Source organism: Zootoca vivipara, chromosome 4, assembly GCF_965207765.1.
Source record: "Zootoca vivipara chromosome 4, rZooViv2.hap1.1, whole genome shotgun sequence".
Classification (NCBI taxonomy): Eukaryota; Metazoa; Chordata; class Lepidosauria; order Squamata; family Lacertidae; genus Zootoca; species Zootoca vivipara.
Window position 1 is genome coordinate 21,587,428 of NC_142587.1, and position 13,742 is coordinate 21,601,169.

The 13,742-nt window shown below is 40.9% G+C and overlaps 1 protein-coding gene across 3 annotated transcripts in view; it reads right to left on the reverse strand.

Annotated features, from left to right (window-relative positions):
- The window catches only part of NALCN (sodium leak channel, non-selective), a 186,133-nt gene that overhangs the window by 144,034 nt on the left and 28,357 nt on the right, over nt 1-13,742 (reverse strand). For all 3 annotated transcript variants that reach the window (XM_088667555.1, XM_088667554.1, XM_088667553.1), the window contains 4 exons: nt 10,753-10,836; nt 9,287-9,426; nt 7,843-7,971; nt 3,003-3,157 (listed from right to left, as the gene is read on the reverse strand). In XM_088667555.1, coding sequence (XP_088523681.1) covers nt 3,003-3,157; nt 7,843-7,971; nt 9,287-9,426; nt 10,753-10,836 — 508 coding nt within the window. The remainder of the gene's footprint in view (nt 1-3,002; nt 3,158-7,842; nt 7,972-9,286; nt 9,427-10,752; nt 10,837-13,742) is intronic.

Genomic DNA, 13,742 nt, shown 5'->3' on the forward strand with positions numbered 1-13,742 from the left:
CTGGGGCATCTCCTTCCTTCCCTCACATTTGAGTTTGTGTCATAAACATGTTTTGGAATCTTTACACAGCTGGAATGTTATGTCATACTTTGAGGTGCATACTGCCTAGTTGGACATCTTCCTATGAATGGCTGTAATTGGCTATCAGTTGTAACACTTTTTTCATAGCATGAAGCATTATGAAAATGTCTTAGTAAACATATCACACACAAGTTGCAAAGTGGGCAAGCTTGTCTTCCTCCCTGGTACTTCAGTGCTGAAGAGGATCATCAAATCAGAATCTTTTGAAGGCCAGTGACATTATACCCCAGAAGTGTTGAGGGCCCATAGCAGCACATTTTGCAAATATCTTTCTATGAACAGAGGAAAATACAAAAGTGCTTTTTTACTTTGAAATCTGGCCACTGGCCAAGGTGAGGGTGCAGGTTGCTTGCAAACAGAGTGACCCCAAAAGCTGAACTAGTACGCTTTGCACAAAATGATAGCTATGAAGGGGCAGGGGTGGGAAAGGACAGTTCTGCTAGGTCACAAAAAATGTTTTGAAAATTCTGGTTTATAAAGGAATATTATAAACCTGTGGGGTAACAACAATAATAATAATACTTCTTTGTTGTTGTTGTTTTTGTTGTTGTTGTTGTTGTTGTTGTTGTTGTTGTTGTTGTCATTGGCTGGGGTACTATTTGATGTAAATGAACATGAATAATTTGTGTCTCATGAAATTAGAAACCCTCCCCCCCCACAAAATGCTGTCAGAGTAGCATCGTCAGATATTACGAACAAATAATAAATTTAAATAGCACTTGGTGGGGACTTCAACCTCTAAAACCTTAAAGCCTTGCAGTCAGAGAAGACACACTGCAGCTCATCTGAATGTACAGATGTGTACATCTGTAAAGGGAAACCCCCGCGGGAAACATTCTTCAGAATCTAGCACCAAACACTCTGAGTGTCTTTGTCAGTAAACCTTTGGGGGGAAAGCTACTTTAACAATCCCACAATTCTGCCAAATCTATATATGCTGAATTATGTTCTGTGATCTATCTGAGGAAAACAGACTTTAAAAAGAAATCAGCAAAGAATACTGTATTAATGAATATAGTCCACTGGGTTGTGATTACTTGTACAGTATTAGCTAAACCAGATCTGCAGTTGTACAGACTTCATCTGCCCATAATGCTAAGCCAAACCATGGCTATGTGTAAATGATCACATGTCCTGGTGGACAGTTGTGGCCATTTCACTCCTCCCTGCTCCTGTTACTCTGCCAAAGCTTGGCTTAGGGTTAGGTGCAAACCCAGGCTCAGGCTTTGTTTCTCCCAAACAAACCATACACAGTAATCTGAGAATATTCTTGATCACAGCTTGGTCGTTTGGTTGGAGTGAGTAAAGCCATGGGCCCAAGTTCCCATGAGATGCCAAAACATGGTTAGGCTCCTAGTAGTAAAGCAAGAGCAGAGGAGTAGCAAAGCTGCCATGATTTTCTAAACATGCAGCAACTTGCTTCTCCATTCATGCAAAACTAAAGTTTCACTTAGCGCTATATTCGAACCAGCATGTAGCTACACTGAAAATGTAATCACACAGTCATGCCCACCTGACCTATCCTTTTTATTTCCTGTCTGAGTTGCTTTTCATGTCCTCTCTAATCTACTGGTCTTTGAATCACCTGCTGAAAACTCTGAAATCTATGCAAATGCAGTCACATACTTAATGTACGAGGGCATCTTTATGAGAAGTTAGCTCCATAATGCACGTAGTCATCAAAACTATTGAACTAAACCAGACTCGATAATAATACACCAAAGGGCAGAGAAGGGAAGGGAGATGAAATGAAATACGATCTGAAATATTAGGGCACCTGTCACATGTCAGTTATTCATTTATTAAAGAGACTTTCTGTAGAAAATGCAAGACTTTTCAAAGGGAAAAGGAGCTCAGATCAAAAACCAAACCAAAAAAAGTAAGAACTTTACATACCCCAAGTCTGATTATCCAAACCAAACACATGCAAGCACACAAAAAGGCTGCTTCTATACGAAGTGCATACTGAGCAATCATCTCAATCATTTTGTTTTCAAAAAATTGCTGAGGTTATACAATGTCACTGTCAAATGGTTGTTATGCTGCATTTCCCATGGAAGTTTTCTGTCACTTTTTTTAGCAGTGTCTGATTTAAGAAAAAGACTCGCTGCATCCTATTTTGCTATAGCCATATTATTATTGTTTTGCAGTGTACCTGCTTTCTTTGCCTTTGGTTATGAAGGTGCAACCCTACTGCACAAAAGGCACCTACCAACATCTACCTGAATGTATGAAAAAATTGCACGAAAGAACAACACTCCGGAAGTGCCAGAAGAGGGGCAGGTGTATCTTTTTTACACTGTTTCCCCCACCAACCTACTGGCATCTGCATGTAAATATTCTAACCATATGGAGTTCTGTTTATGCACATGAATTTGTGCTTACGTACTCTTTAAGGGTAATTTCTCATACCATCTTTTCACTGCTGAACATTCATGCTTGCGAAAGTAACACAAGCAAGTCAAACCTTTTTAATTAAAGGGACAAACCATAACTAGACACCCCCAAGCTACAGCTCTGTATCTTTCCTACCTTCAGGGCAGGGAAGCAGCTGGGATGATAGGAGTGGCTTTAGTAGAAAGGGGCTAGAGGAGAAAATGTTAAGAAGACAGCCCCCTTGCAGACTTGTACAAATTGCCTCACTTTGCCAGAGAAAGCTGCATGCGACTCAGGTCACAGAGGGTGTTACCCTTAGCATATCAGGGCACGAATAGCATTAGATGGATTGCAGAGACAATACTCCTAAAGCAATCTCCAACTGGAGGAAGAGTGCAAAAGATCTATCAAAGACAAGGACAGTCACCACATCAACAGCCCTTTGCCCTACACATTCACAAACTGTCTATTGCAAGTTCCTCCTAGATGATTTACAAGAATCTAAAAATAGGCTTTGATAATAGATTTTAATCAGATAAACAGACCTATCTCATTAAAGCCACTGTAGCCCAGCTCTTGCCTGCTTAACCCTAGTTCTTCAAGGTCCAAGCATTCAAATCCTGGGGGGCACTGGTAACCTTCTTCAGATGGTTTCGAACAGTGTGTATCCGGAATTGCCAGATTATTCCAGGTTATGTTTCTGTTGACATAAAAAGAGAACAAGTTAGCGCAACCTGAGAAACACAAACAGTGGAAACAGCAGCGGTTAACAGTCCCCCCCCCCAATAAATTGAATGTTGTGGTAAAAATATATATGCAACAGCGCTGCTTAGAATGGAGAGTTAATATTTGGCGGTAGGGACATCTGTCTGCTAGTGCAATGTGGGAAAGAGAATCTCTGAAAGGATTTGTCAAGATGGTCACTGGAGATGCTGCAGTCAGAGGCTCTTGTAGTACGATATCCTAAATCAGTGTTTCCAGGAACCCCTGTAACATGTTTCAGTATCTGGCAGAACCCCAATGCCCTCTGCCTCCCCCACAATCTCACAAAAGCAACATCAGATAATAAGCAATTTATTTAACAAGCACAAAATTTTGCATAAGGATACTGACAGAATACGTTGGAAAACAATGTCTTAAATAAACACTTGAGTTTTCTTCATAAGAAATTGGCACCTGTCCTTTATAACATCTTGTACAAGTCTAGTACAATACTTCACACGAACAGAGATAATTTCTCAGGTGCTGAAATTCTTTGTAAACCCTGAAATGCAGATATTTGCATTTTGAAGCTAAAAAATGCAGAAGTGACCCAAAGTTACACAACAAAATGGTCCCTGATACAAAGGAATACAGAATGTATTCATCAGAATGTATTCACCAGCTAAGATCATGACTACTCAAAGGCATCTGTAGCTGCTTATTTAATGGTAGCTCTGATGCTGTGACAGGGAGGAAACTTGTAGACCTCAAATGCTTCTGGAGTTCTGATAACTTTCTATTTTAGCTGTCTGGCAGAACTCTGTTGTATCTAGTTGATGTGTGGTAGATTGCCGTGAGTTTCTTATGCTAATATGATACTGGATCCTCCCTCTTCAATACCATCCTTGTAGTTCTGGCCTTCATTTTCTTAAATATGCACATCACTGGCCCACACAGAAATATCACAGCAAGCATAAAGATTAGCTGACAGGTTATAAACGAGAAATAATGGTGAGCTGTACAGCTCCCAAGTGAGGAGCAGTCTGATCCCATTCTCTGAGGAATTAGCTCTGGGAGCTAGGCTCTCTGTTTTCATTAAGAACCTGGGAACAATGTGCACTCTGCGTTATCAAATTCACACATCACCATCCTCTGAAAGGAGCAATGGCTCAAGAGAATAGAGAGAAGCTCTGGAATGATCAGAAGAAGTTATCCCTCAGCAAATTGAGATTTAATGTAGGGCAATACTCTGAAGGAGAACAAGAGGAAGTATAGCTATTAACATGAGTCAGCTATTCAGGCAGTAGTACAGTACTGAAACAAAAAAACAAGAAGAGACAATACTGGGCTGGGATGATCCTATTTATTTTGCTGCTTTCGTATGTTCCTCTCCATCCAAAGGAGGAGCAGGAACATTTTAGCACAGTGGTTCTCAAAAGGTGTGGCATGCCACATTGGTGTGGCAAGAGAGGATGGCAATTGTAGTTAGTGGGAAGATTCGAGGGCAAGTTTAGTGTAGTATAGTACATAGTATCAAAATATACAATACATACAACCTGAAAAAGTATTTATGCCTTTCTTCAAGAGGATTAGCTCCCCCCCCCCCCAGTTCTCCATGACATATTGTTGTGAACGGGGATTTTCAACTCTGACAAATATGAAGGATCAGAAAAGAGAAAGGCTTCTAATATAAACGAGATTACCTGGCAAAATCAAGTTCACACCTCTCTTTGAGTTTGCATACATACTTAAGGCGCATATGTAAGAGGCTCGTTTATAATTATATTTTGGGAATGATTCATGTTCCTATGCATCTGCATTGTTTTATATTTTATGGATATCCCACAGTTGTGCGGTATGTTATAAATCAAGTCCAGCTAGGAGTAGTTTCTTTTTGCTTTCCAGCGTACTTCTTATAAAAATAAAAATAATAATTCAGTGTGGCACGAGCAAATTTTTATTCTGAAAGTGTGGCCCAGAGGAAAATGTTTTAGAACCACTGTTTTAGCATCACGGCAACCCTGTTTAAGGGAGTCTGAAAGCAATGGAGACCCACCCAAGGCCACGTAGTAAAGTGGCTACTGATATAGACGACGGGGCTTCAGTGCAAAAGAGGAAATTTGGTGTATGCCATGCTGTACCTGGTTACATTTCTTCTCACAAACTATTATAGAGGAAGGGCAGTAGAAAAATCATAGAATTGTAGAATCCAACCCCCAGCAATGCAACAATGTACATCTATCCGATATGGGGATCGAACCTGCAGCCTTGGTGTTATCAGCACTACACTCTAACCAATCAGCTCAGTGCCAAATGGTCTCTGGTTCAATCCCTGGCAGGGCCAGGGAGGGCTGAAAAAGACTGCTCCCTGGGCTAGATGGACCAATGGTCTGATTTGGCTTCAGGCAGCTTCCTGGGTTCCTAACTGTTAAGGACACAGGAACATATCCTGCTTTGCATGTAAGAGAATCGGTGCAGTGCAGGGGAAAGAGTGCTGGACTAATACTGAAGAAACCCAGTTTCCAATCCCCACTTGTCAATGAAGCTCTCAGGGTGACCTTGAGCCATTCACTACCTTATAAATACAATGCAGTACAAATACAATGGAGAGGAGGCATTGTATGTTTTCCTGAGCACCTTGGAGAAATGTGGGAATGACTGTCCTACAGTAATCAGCATCATGGAATTTTTGTTTTGTTTTAATCACCGTACAGTACCTATGGTTGTAGTCTTAGGTACACTAATTTGGAAGTAAACTCAAGGAAAACCATTTTTATTTATAACCCCCCCCCCATTTTACTTTAGGAATCTGCCCCTGGCGGTTTTGGATGCCGGGGGCTACTTCCAAACAAGTCAGGATTTGGACCTTTCCCCCTATATCCAAAACCACCATGGACAGAATCTACAAAATGGTTTTTTCCCCATCACACAAATATGAAGAAATTTGTTTTTTTAAAATTTTGCAGCAAGGAAGCCTTCTAAACAACAAAATAGTTGTGGGGGGTGGTGGAGGCCAGTATAACACAGGGCGAAATAATATCTGCCTCAGAAGAAATGGAGTTAGATAAGTAATTATAACAACAGGATAATGAGTGTGAAGAATGCTTAGCAAGAAAGAGATTCAGAATCCTCTCAAGGGAAAGGGGAAGGGACCTGGCAGCGAAAATTAGGGCAAGCAGAAGCAACTAGAAAATGCAGCACTCAACTATTAAAAATAGAAAAAATGAATATTGTTAGCAGCTGAACAGTTGGTTCGACTCTTCTATCTTATTGAAATACAGATTCAGTTTTCCACAGAGCCGATTTATGTTTGTTTTAAAATTTAACACCTCACTGCACAAGTATAGGTAGAACCTCAATGGCCTGTTGCACTTGGGAAATCAAAACGTTCTTGCTTTCAAGCTGGGGGAGGACCGGGGCACTTTCCCTTTTTCATATTGTCAGGGGTTGACGGGGCTTCCTCTCTTCACAGCAATCACCACGAGACTTCCCTCCAACAACTCATGAAATGACGGAGTCTTCCTCTTCTCAGCACATCTCACGAGGGCTGGGGTGAACCCCCCCGCTCCCCCGATTCTGAGCTGGAGCCTTTCCTGTGAACTCCCTGGCTCTCCAACCCTTCCTGCCTCTTCCTCATTCTCTCCCTCCCCCTCGCGCACATCAACCTCCTCTTCCACTCCCAGGTCTCTCCCTCCCTCCAGGGAACTTGAAACCACTGGCTCCTCCCTGACACATATGTCCAGCAGTTGTTGCTGGTATGGCCTTATCTCAGCACAGTCACTTTTAGGTCACGGTGAAGAGAGCCTTCATCCAAAAGGATACTTAGAACAAGAGAATATACTTGCCAAAAGCTGAAGCAAAGGCCGTTTGTCTATCGGCCAGGCCTCCACACCCTTGTTTCTCAACAAACCTTACAGCAACCTACAAGGGAAAGTGTTGATAAACTCCTGCTCCAACCCACCCCACTCCTACTGCGAAACAAGGAGTCGCCTAGCAAGTGTAGGCCACAAATCATGGTTTGGCTTCACAGAGCAAGCAAATACTCTGTAACAAATATAAGGAAGTTTATAATTCAAAAAAATAAAATAAAAGCAATAGAGCGGGCTGCACAAATAAAACCACCAGCCTTTCAAGCATGCAAGATGTAATTACATTAACAAAACTGGGAAGGGGCTTGCAAAGATCACAGTGGTTGTGATCTTCCCGTGGTTTTGCTGCTGCTGCACGACCCAGAGCTAAGCTATGGTTTTGCTTAGTGTTATTGATTGATTGATTGATTGATTGCCTTTCTATGCTGCTTTTCATTCAAATGAATCCCAAAGTGGCTTACAAACAATAAATAGCAGTAACATGTCTGAATCAGGGCTCATGGTTTGTCTCACTGCAATCAAATCATGAGCTGCAGCCAAGATTTAGTGATCAAGGTTGTGTTCATTGTCCTGGGAACGAGTAGGTTGGCTCACTCATAGTAACTAAGCCATGGTTTGACTGAGTGTTGTGTGCAAATTGAATCACTGACTCACCAGGAACCCCAAATTTCAAGCCGGATCCTTTAGCAGAATTTGTTTGAAGTTCAATGTCTTTCTAGAGGAACTATTTCCTTGTGATTTCTCCATTTCTAGTTCAGCTCCAGACAGAAGGTCACTGAGACGAAGTTAAAGAAAATTCCTCATTTACACTTACCCTGGCTTTGTATCATTTGTCACACAATGATACGTGAAAGGTCCAAACATCTGAACTCCCAGAATTCCATACAGAAGCAGAAAGAACAGAAGGAATATTGAAACACTCCAAATTTGTTCACCTGAGCGCCTAACGAAAAAGGAAAGTGATATGCATTACATGCAAGTAACCTTAACAAGTTCAACACCAGTACTGTAGTGCAATATCCCATCCATATGTGGTAGATGAGTGGAGAATAGCTTTGTGGCACAGGGGGTATCCATACTGTGGTTTAGCCCTTTAAAATGCATGACTAGATTAAAAGAAGCAAGCAGTCTTCAAGGGAAGATAAACTGGGTTGGGAGGTGGTGGGATAATCTGAAAAATGGCAGGGTATGTCTTGGGAATTGCATAGAAAGGAGAGATGCATGTCCAGTTTTTTAAATAGCAAATAAGAGTATCCACATGAGGAATTGCAGACCTCTTCCCTCACTGGTGTCTTACTTCTCTGTATCTTCTCTTTTCAAGTGCCTTTCTCCTCTCCAGTGCAATACCATGCTTATCTAGGCTGAAAGCAGAACTCGTCCAAGTCAAGGACAAGATGGCACACATACACAAATCCCAATAATATGTATATCTGTATGGACAATCAAATATGTCTCCAATACTGATGACAGGGTAGGATGCTAAAGGGGTGCAAGACAGGCCACAATGGCACTCATCACTTTACCCTCTAACACTTCACAACCACTACCTGCCCCTTAGCAGCTGCTGCTCTGAGGTGGCTATCTCATTATGAAATGGTACAGCTGGCTCTGGCTGAAGAGAGGTTAGCAGCGAGTGTAGAGTGTGTTCAACATCCCTCTCCGAAGTACCTGTTTTGCAGGTAAAAACAGATCCTCCAACCCTCACCCAACGTGTCTCGTGGAACTTCTACCTCACGTGTAGTTAGGCCTACAACAGCAACCCTAATTTTCAGGGCTCTCTGATGAGTGTACCCCATACAACTGCATGGTACAATTAATTCTTAAGTGGTGCCCTCCTCCACTGTCTCCTGAGACAGATGGATGCCAAATTCAACCTCAAACATTCACCTGAAAATTGTGGTCTGTGAAGAGGTCAAAGGGAAAGAACTTCAAATAGAAGCTTGGGCTACTTCTAACACAGGACATTATCCCAACATTCATAGCAGTCCAGAACTGATGGGAGAAATTGGATTAAAATAATATTTATCAAATTTTATGAAATCTTTAAAAAAAATTTTATTTAATATAGGAGCTGGAATTTCCTAAGCAATCTTGTGACATTTCCCCAAAAATTCACAGTCTGTATTATATATCTAACAGAAATTAAGAAGCATATGATTGCATGTTTAAAATAATCCCAAACAAAACAATGCCATTGTCTCCCCATCCCAAATACTGTATTCATATACCATTGTGTCTAGATTTAGCAAATAACTTACTTTAAAATGTTGGTTATCCTGGTTCTCGGCAACTCAAAGCGGAAATAGATCCGGAATGCTCGAATCATAATAAGCGGACGAGGGATCCTCAACATGCCCCAAGGTGACATTTGATCAACTATATCAGCAATTTCAAACACCTAGGAACAAAAGAATGTCTTTTTCCCTCTGATTTTTTCCCCTGAGCATACTACTGTTCTTTGTGCTGTTTTCTAAAGTTTGCATTGTTTTGCATAAATATTTCCAGGGCAATGTATTTTCAATGGCAATCTCCTTTCAGCGCTTGTTCCCAGTTTAACACTGGTTTCTGAAACAAGAGGCTTTCGGCAACTGATTTTATAATTCAAGTGACTTATTCCGGAACACCAAAAGTCAATTATCTCATCCATGAAGGTAAAACTGAAAGTAAAGGGAGGGAGGATTGAAATAATCTACCAGGGGCAAAGGAAAAAAAAAGCATATTAATCTGAAACACTCCAGTAGAGAACACAAACCCTCTGGTGGGTTTCCTATAGGACCTCTTCCAGACCAGGTCTGGGTTGGAGAGAGAACTGGGTGCAGAAAACAGAAAGTGTTTAGGCTTCCTATTCTAGCCATGTCTAGTATGCAGCACTTCATACAAGTCAAGTAAGGGGAAGGATCCATTGAGCAGAAGCAGGAGAGAGTGTGGCCTTAGAATATTCAATAATAATTTATAATAATTTATTATTTCTACCCTGCCCATCTGGCTGGGTTTCCCCAGCCAATTTAAAAATTGCAATCCATTGATTTAACAAAGTTTGTAATAAAGTATGTGCACCATTCCTGATGTAAGCATTTGAGTACTGTATGAATTCTTTTAAATGATCCCCCCCCCTGTGGTGGCTCCCTGGTTGTGGAATGTTCTCCCCAGGGAGACTCACCAGGTGCCATCACTACATGTCTATAGGCACCAGGCAAAAAATATTCCTCTTTACCCAGGCCTATGGCTATCAACAAGGCACCTCTGATATGCTGGAGAGGTTTTTCAAGGGACACGGATAGCTGCAGTAGGTAGAAGGAAGTCTTCCTTCTGGGAGTGTCTTTCTATTAACTTACTTTAGGATGCAAGCTATTAGTTTCATTTTGTACTCAGCTGATTATTATGGAGGCAAACCATGGGGTCTGGAGTGGACAGCCCTGCTTTGCTACAGAAAGACCACAGCCCCAAGCACTGAAGATAATCTTCCTGTTTGGTCTAGCTCTGAGGAACGGGACCAACTCTACTGCACAAGAGTGGCAGGGGAAGCCCAGCCACATGGGCAGGGTATAAATATTTATTATTATTATTATTATTATTATTATTATTATTATTATTATTATTATTTGTTACCAGAAGAAGAGTAGCCCTCAAGGGTGTTTTTAATTTTTTTCTTAAGCTGGGGTGAGGGCTTGTCCCAGAGATAAAGGCTGTATTTCTGCACTTATTGTAATGCAACATAATTTACCTGTAAAACTAATGACACCCAAAGACAAAATACCATGAATCCATCAAACACACACCAGCGGTCCTTCACATAGGAAGTATCCCCCTAAGGAGAAAAAAAATGTAAACGGAATTATACGAGTTGTGCTATTTCATGTTTTTTAATTATTTCTGTAATTTCACGTTTTTAAAAACAGAATATTTCTAACACGGTGAAGCAAAAGCAACATCCTAGCATCTGAAATTCTATGTCAATATCCAATGGAGAAAGCTGCAAGACTAGCAGGCTTCGAAGGATCTCCTTTCGGTTTCCTCACAAAGAACAGCTTTACAAAGCGCACTCCATTTATAGCATAACTGGGTTTTTTGTCTGACGGATGTTCAAAACAACCTGTAGTCATTTATCACAGGTGTCAATGGTCAGTATTTATAAGTTGCGCCTCCTGTTTCTTGTACCGCACAGAATTGGTTTGCAACCAGTGCATTTGGAATAAGAGGAATGCTTTGGGTAAAGCAAAATGAAGAGAAATAAGGCAGGCTTCATCTTGCTTTTCCCTGATGCTTTATATAGCCACCTGCAGACCACCTGACAAAATGTTTTTCAGGCACAGCTCTGGCTATAAGCATAACTGAATTTGCTCATTATAGTGCTCAGTTAACCATCCTTTCCCTCAATTTTCATCTCCTGGTAGCTTTTCTCCTTTGTTGAGCACAAAACTACATATACCAATACACTTCAGCAAAAATGGGTGCAGTTGCATCCTCTTCAAGTTGCCTTTTCTGTTGATCAAGAAAAGACTGACCATCTGCAAGTACTGGAAATAGTTGCTATGGGAGCCTTTTCCCTCAAGGGTATCTTTCTAAAGTACCTTAAAGTCAACATCCAGGACATCAAATCTTGTTGCCTTGCCATACAACAGAGGCCAAAGCAACTTGCTTTATGGGCAGTGTTAAAGTTACAGGATTAAGCAGAGGTCTTTAAAGAAATTTATAATACGGTGTGATAGCAAATCCCTTCAGTCAATAGGATGGGGGCAAAGAGGGAAGAGGAGAGAAAGTAAAACATTTTAAAACACACAAACCATGAGATAACACACCATGGCCCAGTTTGCACATAACACAAAGCCTAACTATGGCTTGGTGTAAATGTTCAAGTGTACAGATTTCCAAGAGGTATCACAGCTCTTTTGCTCCTACCCTGGTTCTGCTGCTGTTGCTGCACTGCGTGTCATCCAAACCAGGGCTTGTGGTTTGCCTTGCTCCAGTCAGTATATCTCACAACATGACTGGTACAGGAGGAAAGCAGCCACAATCTCCCCTCCCCAAACCTGTACATTTGCACTAAGCTATGCTTTGGCTTAGCAAACAGAGTCTATGCCTCCTGGATACATAATGGCCTAACCATGGTTAGGAAGTTGGGAGAATGCTCCAGACTCATAGGTTCACTTCCTCTCATGTGTAGAAATTCTCTGGCTAGAATGGGTTAACAAATAAATAAATAAATACTATGGCAGAGGTTTAGGTCTGCACCATTGCTAACGGTGCTGTGGCTAGGCTTTAACCAGGGTGTGCTAACCAGCTTCATTCTATCCCTATTTTCAAATATTCAATTAACAGTTCAACATGATAAGAATTAGCCATAGCTAGCCCCAGCACAAATATAAGATAGCACCATGGTTAAAACTGAACGAGTAAGATTCAGGAATTCACAAAGATGAAGGGAGGGGAGGGGAGAACAGATCTATGGCATGTCATTGATCACTTAACCATGGTTTACATATGCTCTTCGGCTATTTCAATTTTTTAACAGAAACAATATATGACTGCAACAATGGTGGTGGTGAGACACATAACCCAGAGGTTTATGACTGAATTTGAGACTTCTTTTTTAAAAAGAGTATGTTTCTAGTCGTAATGACTGCAAGCAAAAATAAAAAAATGTGACAAATATGGCTCACTATTTTAAAATAATCCAGAAATCAATTAAACAAACAAACAAACAAACAAACAAACAAACAAAGCACAAAGAACATAATTATATCTTCAAATGTTACAGTCAAGATTATTTCGTTTTGGCACCAAAACCTGGTTTTGAACCCTGGAAATCAACAGAAACTAGAATCTTGGGTCATCACAGCTACATTGTACAGTGGTACCTCGGTTTATGAACACAATTGGTTCCGGAAGTCTGTTTATAAACTGAAGCGTTCATAAACTGAAGCGAACTTTCCCATTGAAAGTAATGGAAAGTGGATTAATCCGTTCCAGACGGTCCGCGAAGTAACCGTTCATAAACTGAAGCGAACTTTCCCATTGAAAGTAATGGAAAGTGGATTAATCCGTTCCAGACAGGTCCGCGGAGTACTTAAACTGAAGCGTTCATAAACTGAAACATGGGTGTAATTGGTTCCGGAAGTCTGTTCATAAACTGAAGCGTTCATAAACTGAAGCGAACTTTCCCATTAAAAGTAATGGAAAGTGAATTAATCCGTTCCAGATTGCTCCGCGGCGTTCATAAACCGAAAATTCATAAACCGAGGTGTTCATAAACCGAGGTTCCACTGTAACTGCATTGGAGAGAGGTACGCCTTCATATTTGATTCTATCCTAAAAGTGAAATGCTGTGCACAATAGCCTCTTCTTCTTCTTCTTCTTTTGCAGTATGTGAATTTTTGAGCAAACATTCCCACTGTTCAACCATTTATAGACTAAGGTCCCAATTAACAAAAGGTATTTAAAGAAAAAAGTCACCCCTTGGTGCTTGGAATGAAATTGCTTTCCTTTTCACATGGGTGCCTGGTTTCTGTATCTCCTTCACCGTCCTCCTCCTATTCTCCTGCCTTGCAGAATTTAGAAGCTTCTAAACCCAAGGACCAACCACATAGAGATGATTAACTTACCTACAAGCAGCAATTGAGTAGACATCATAAAATGCATAGTACTACTCATTTACACAATACACTTTCCTGCTTATGAAAACATTCGAATGATTCCTATGTTACAAAAAAGGTA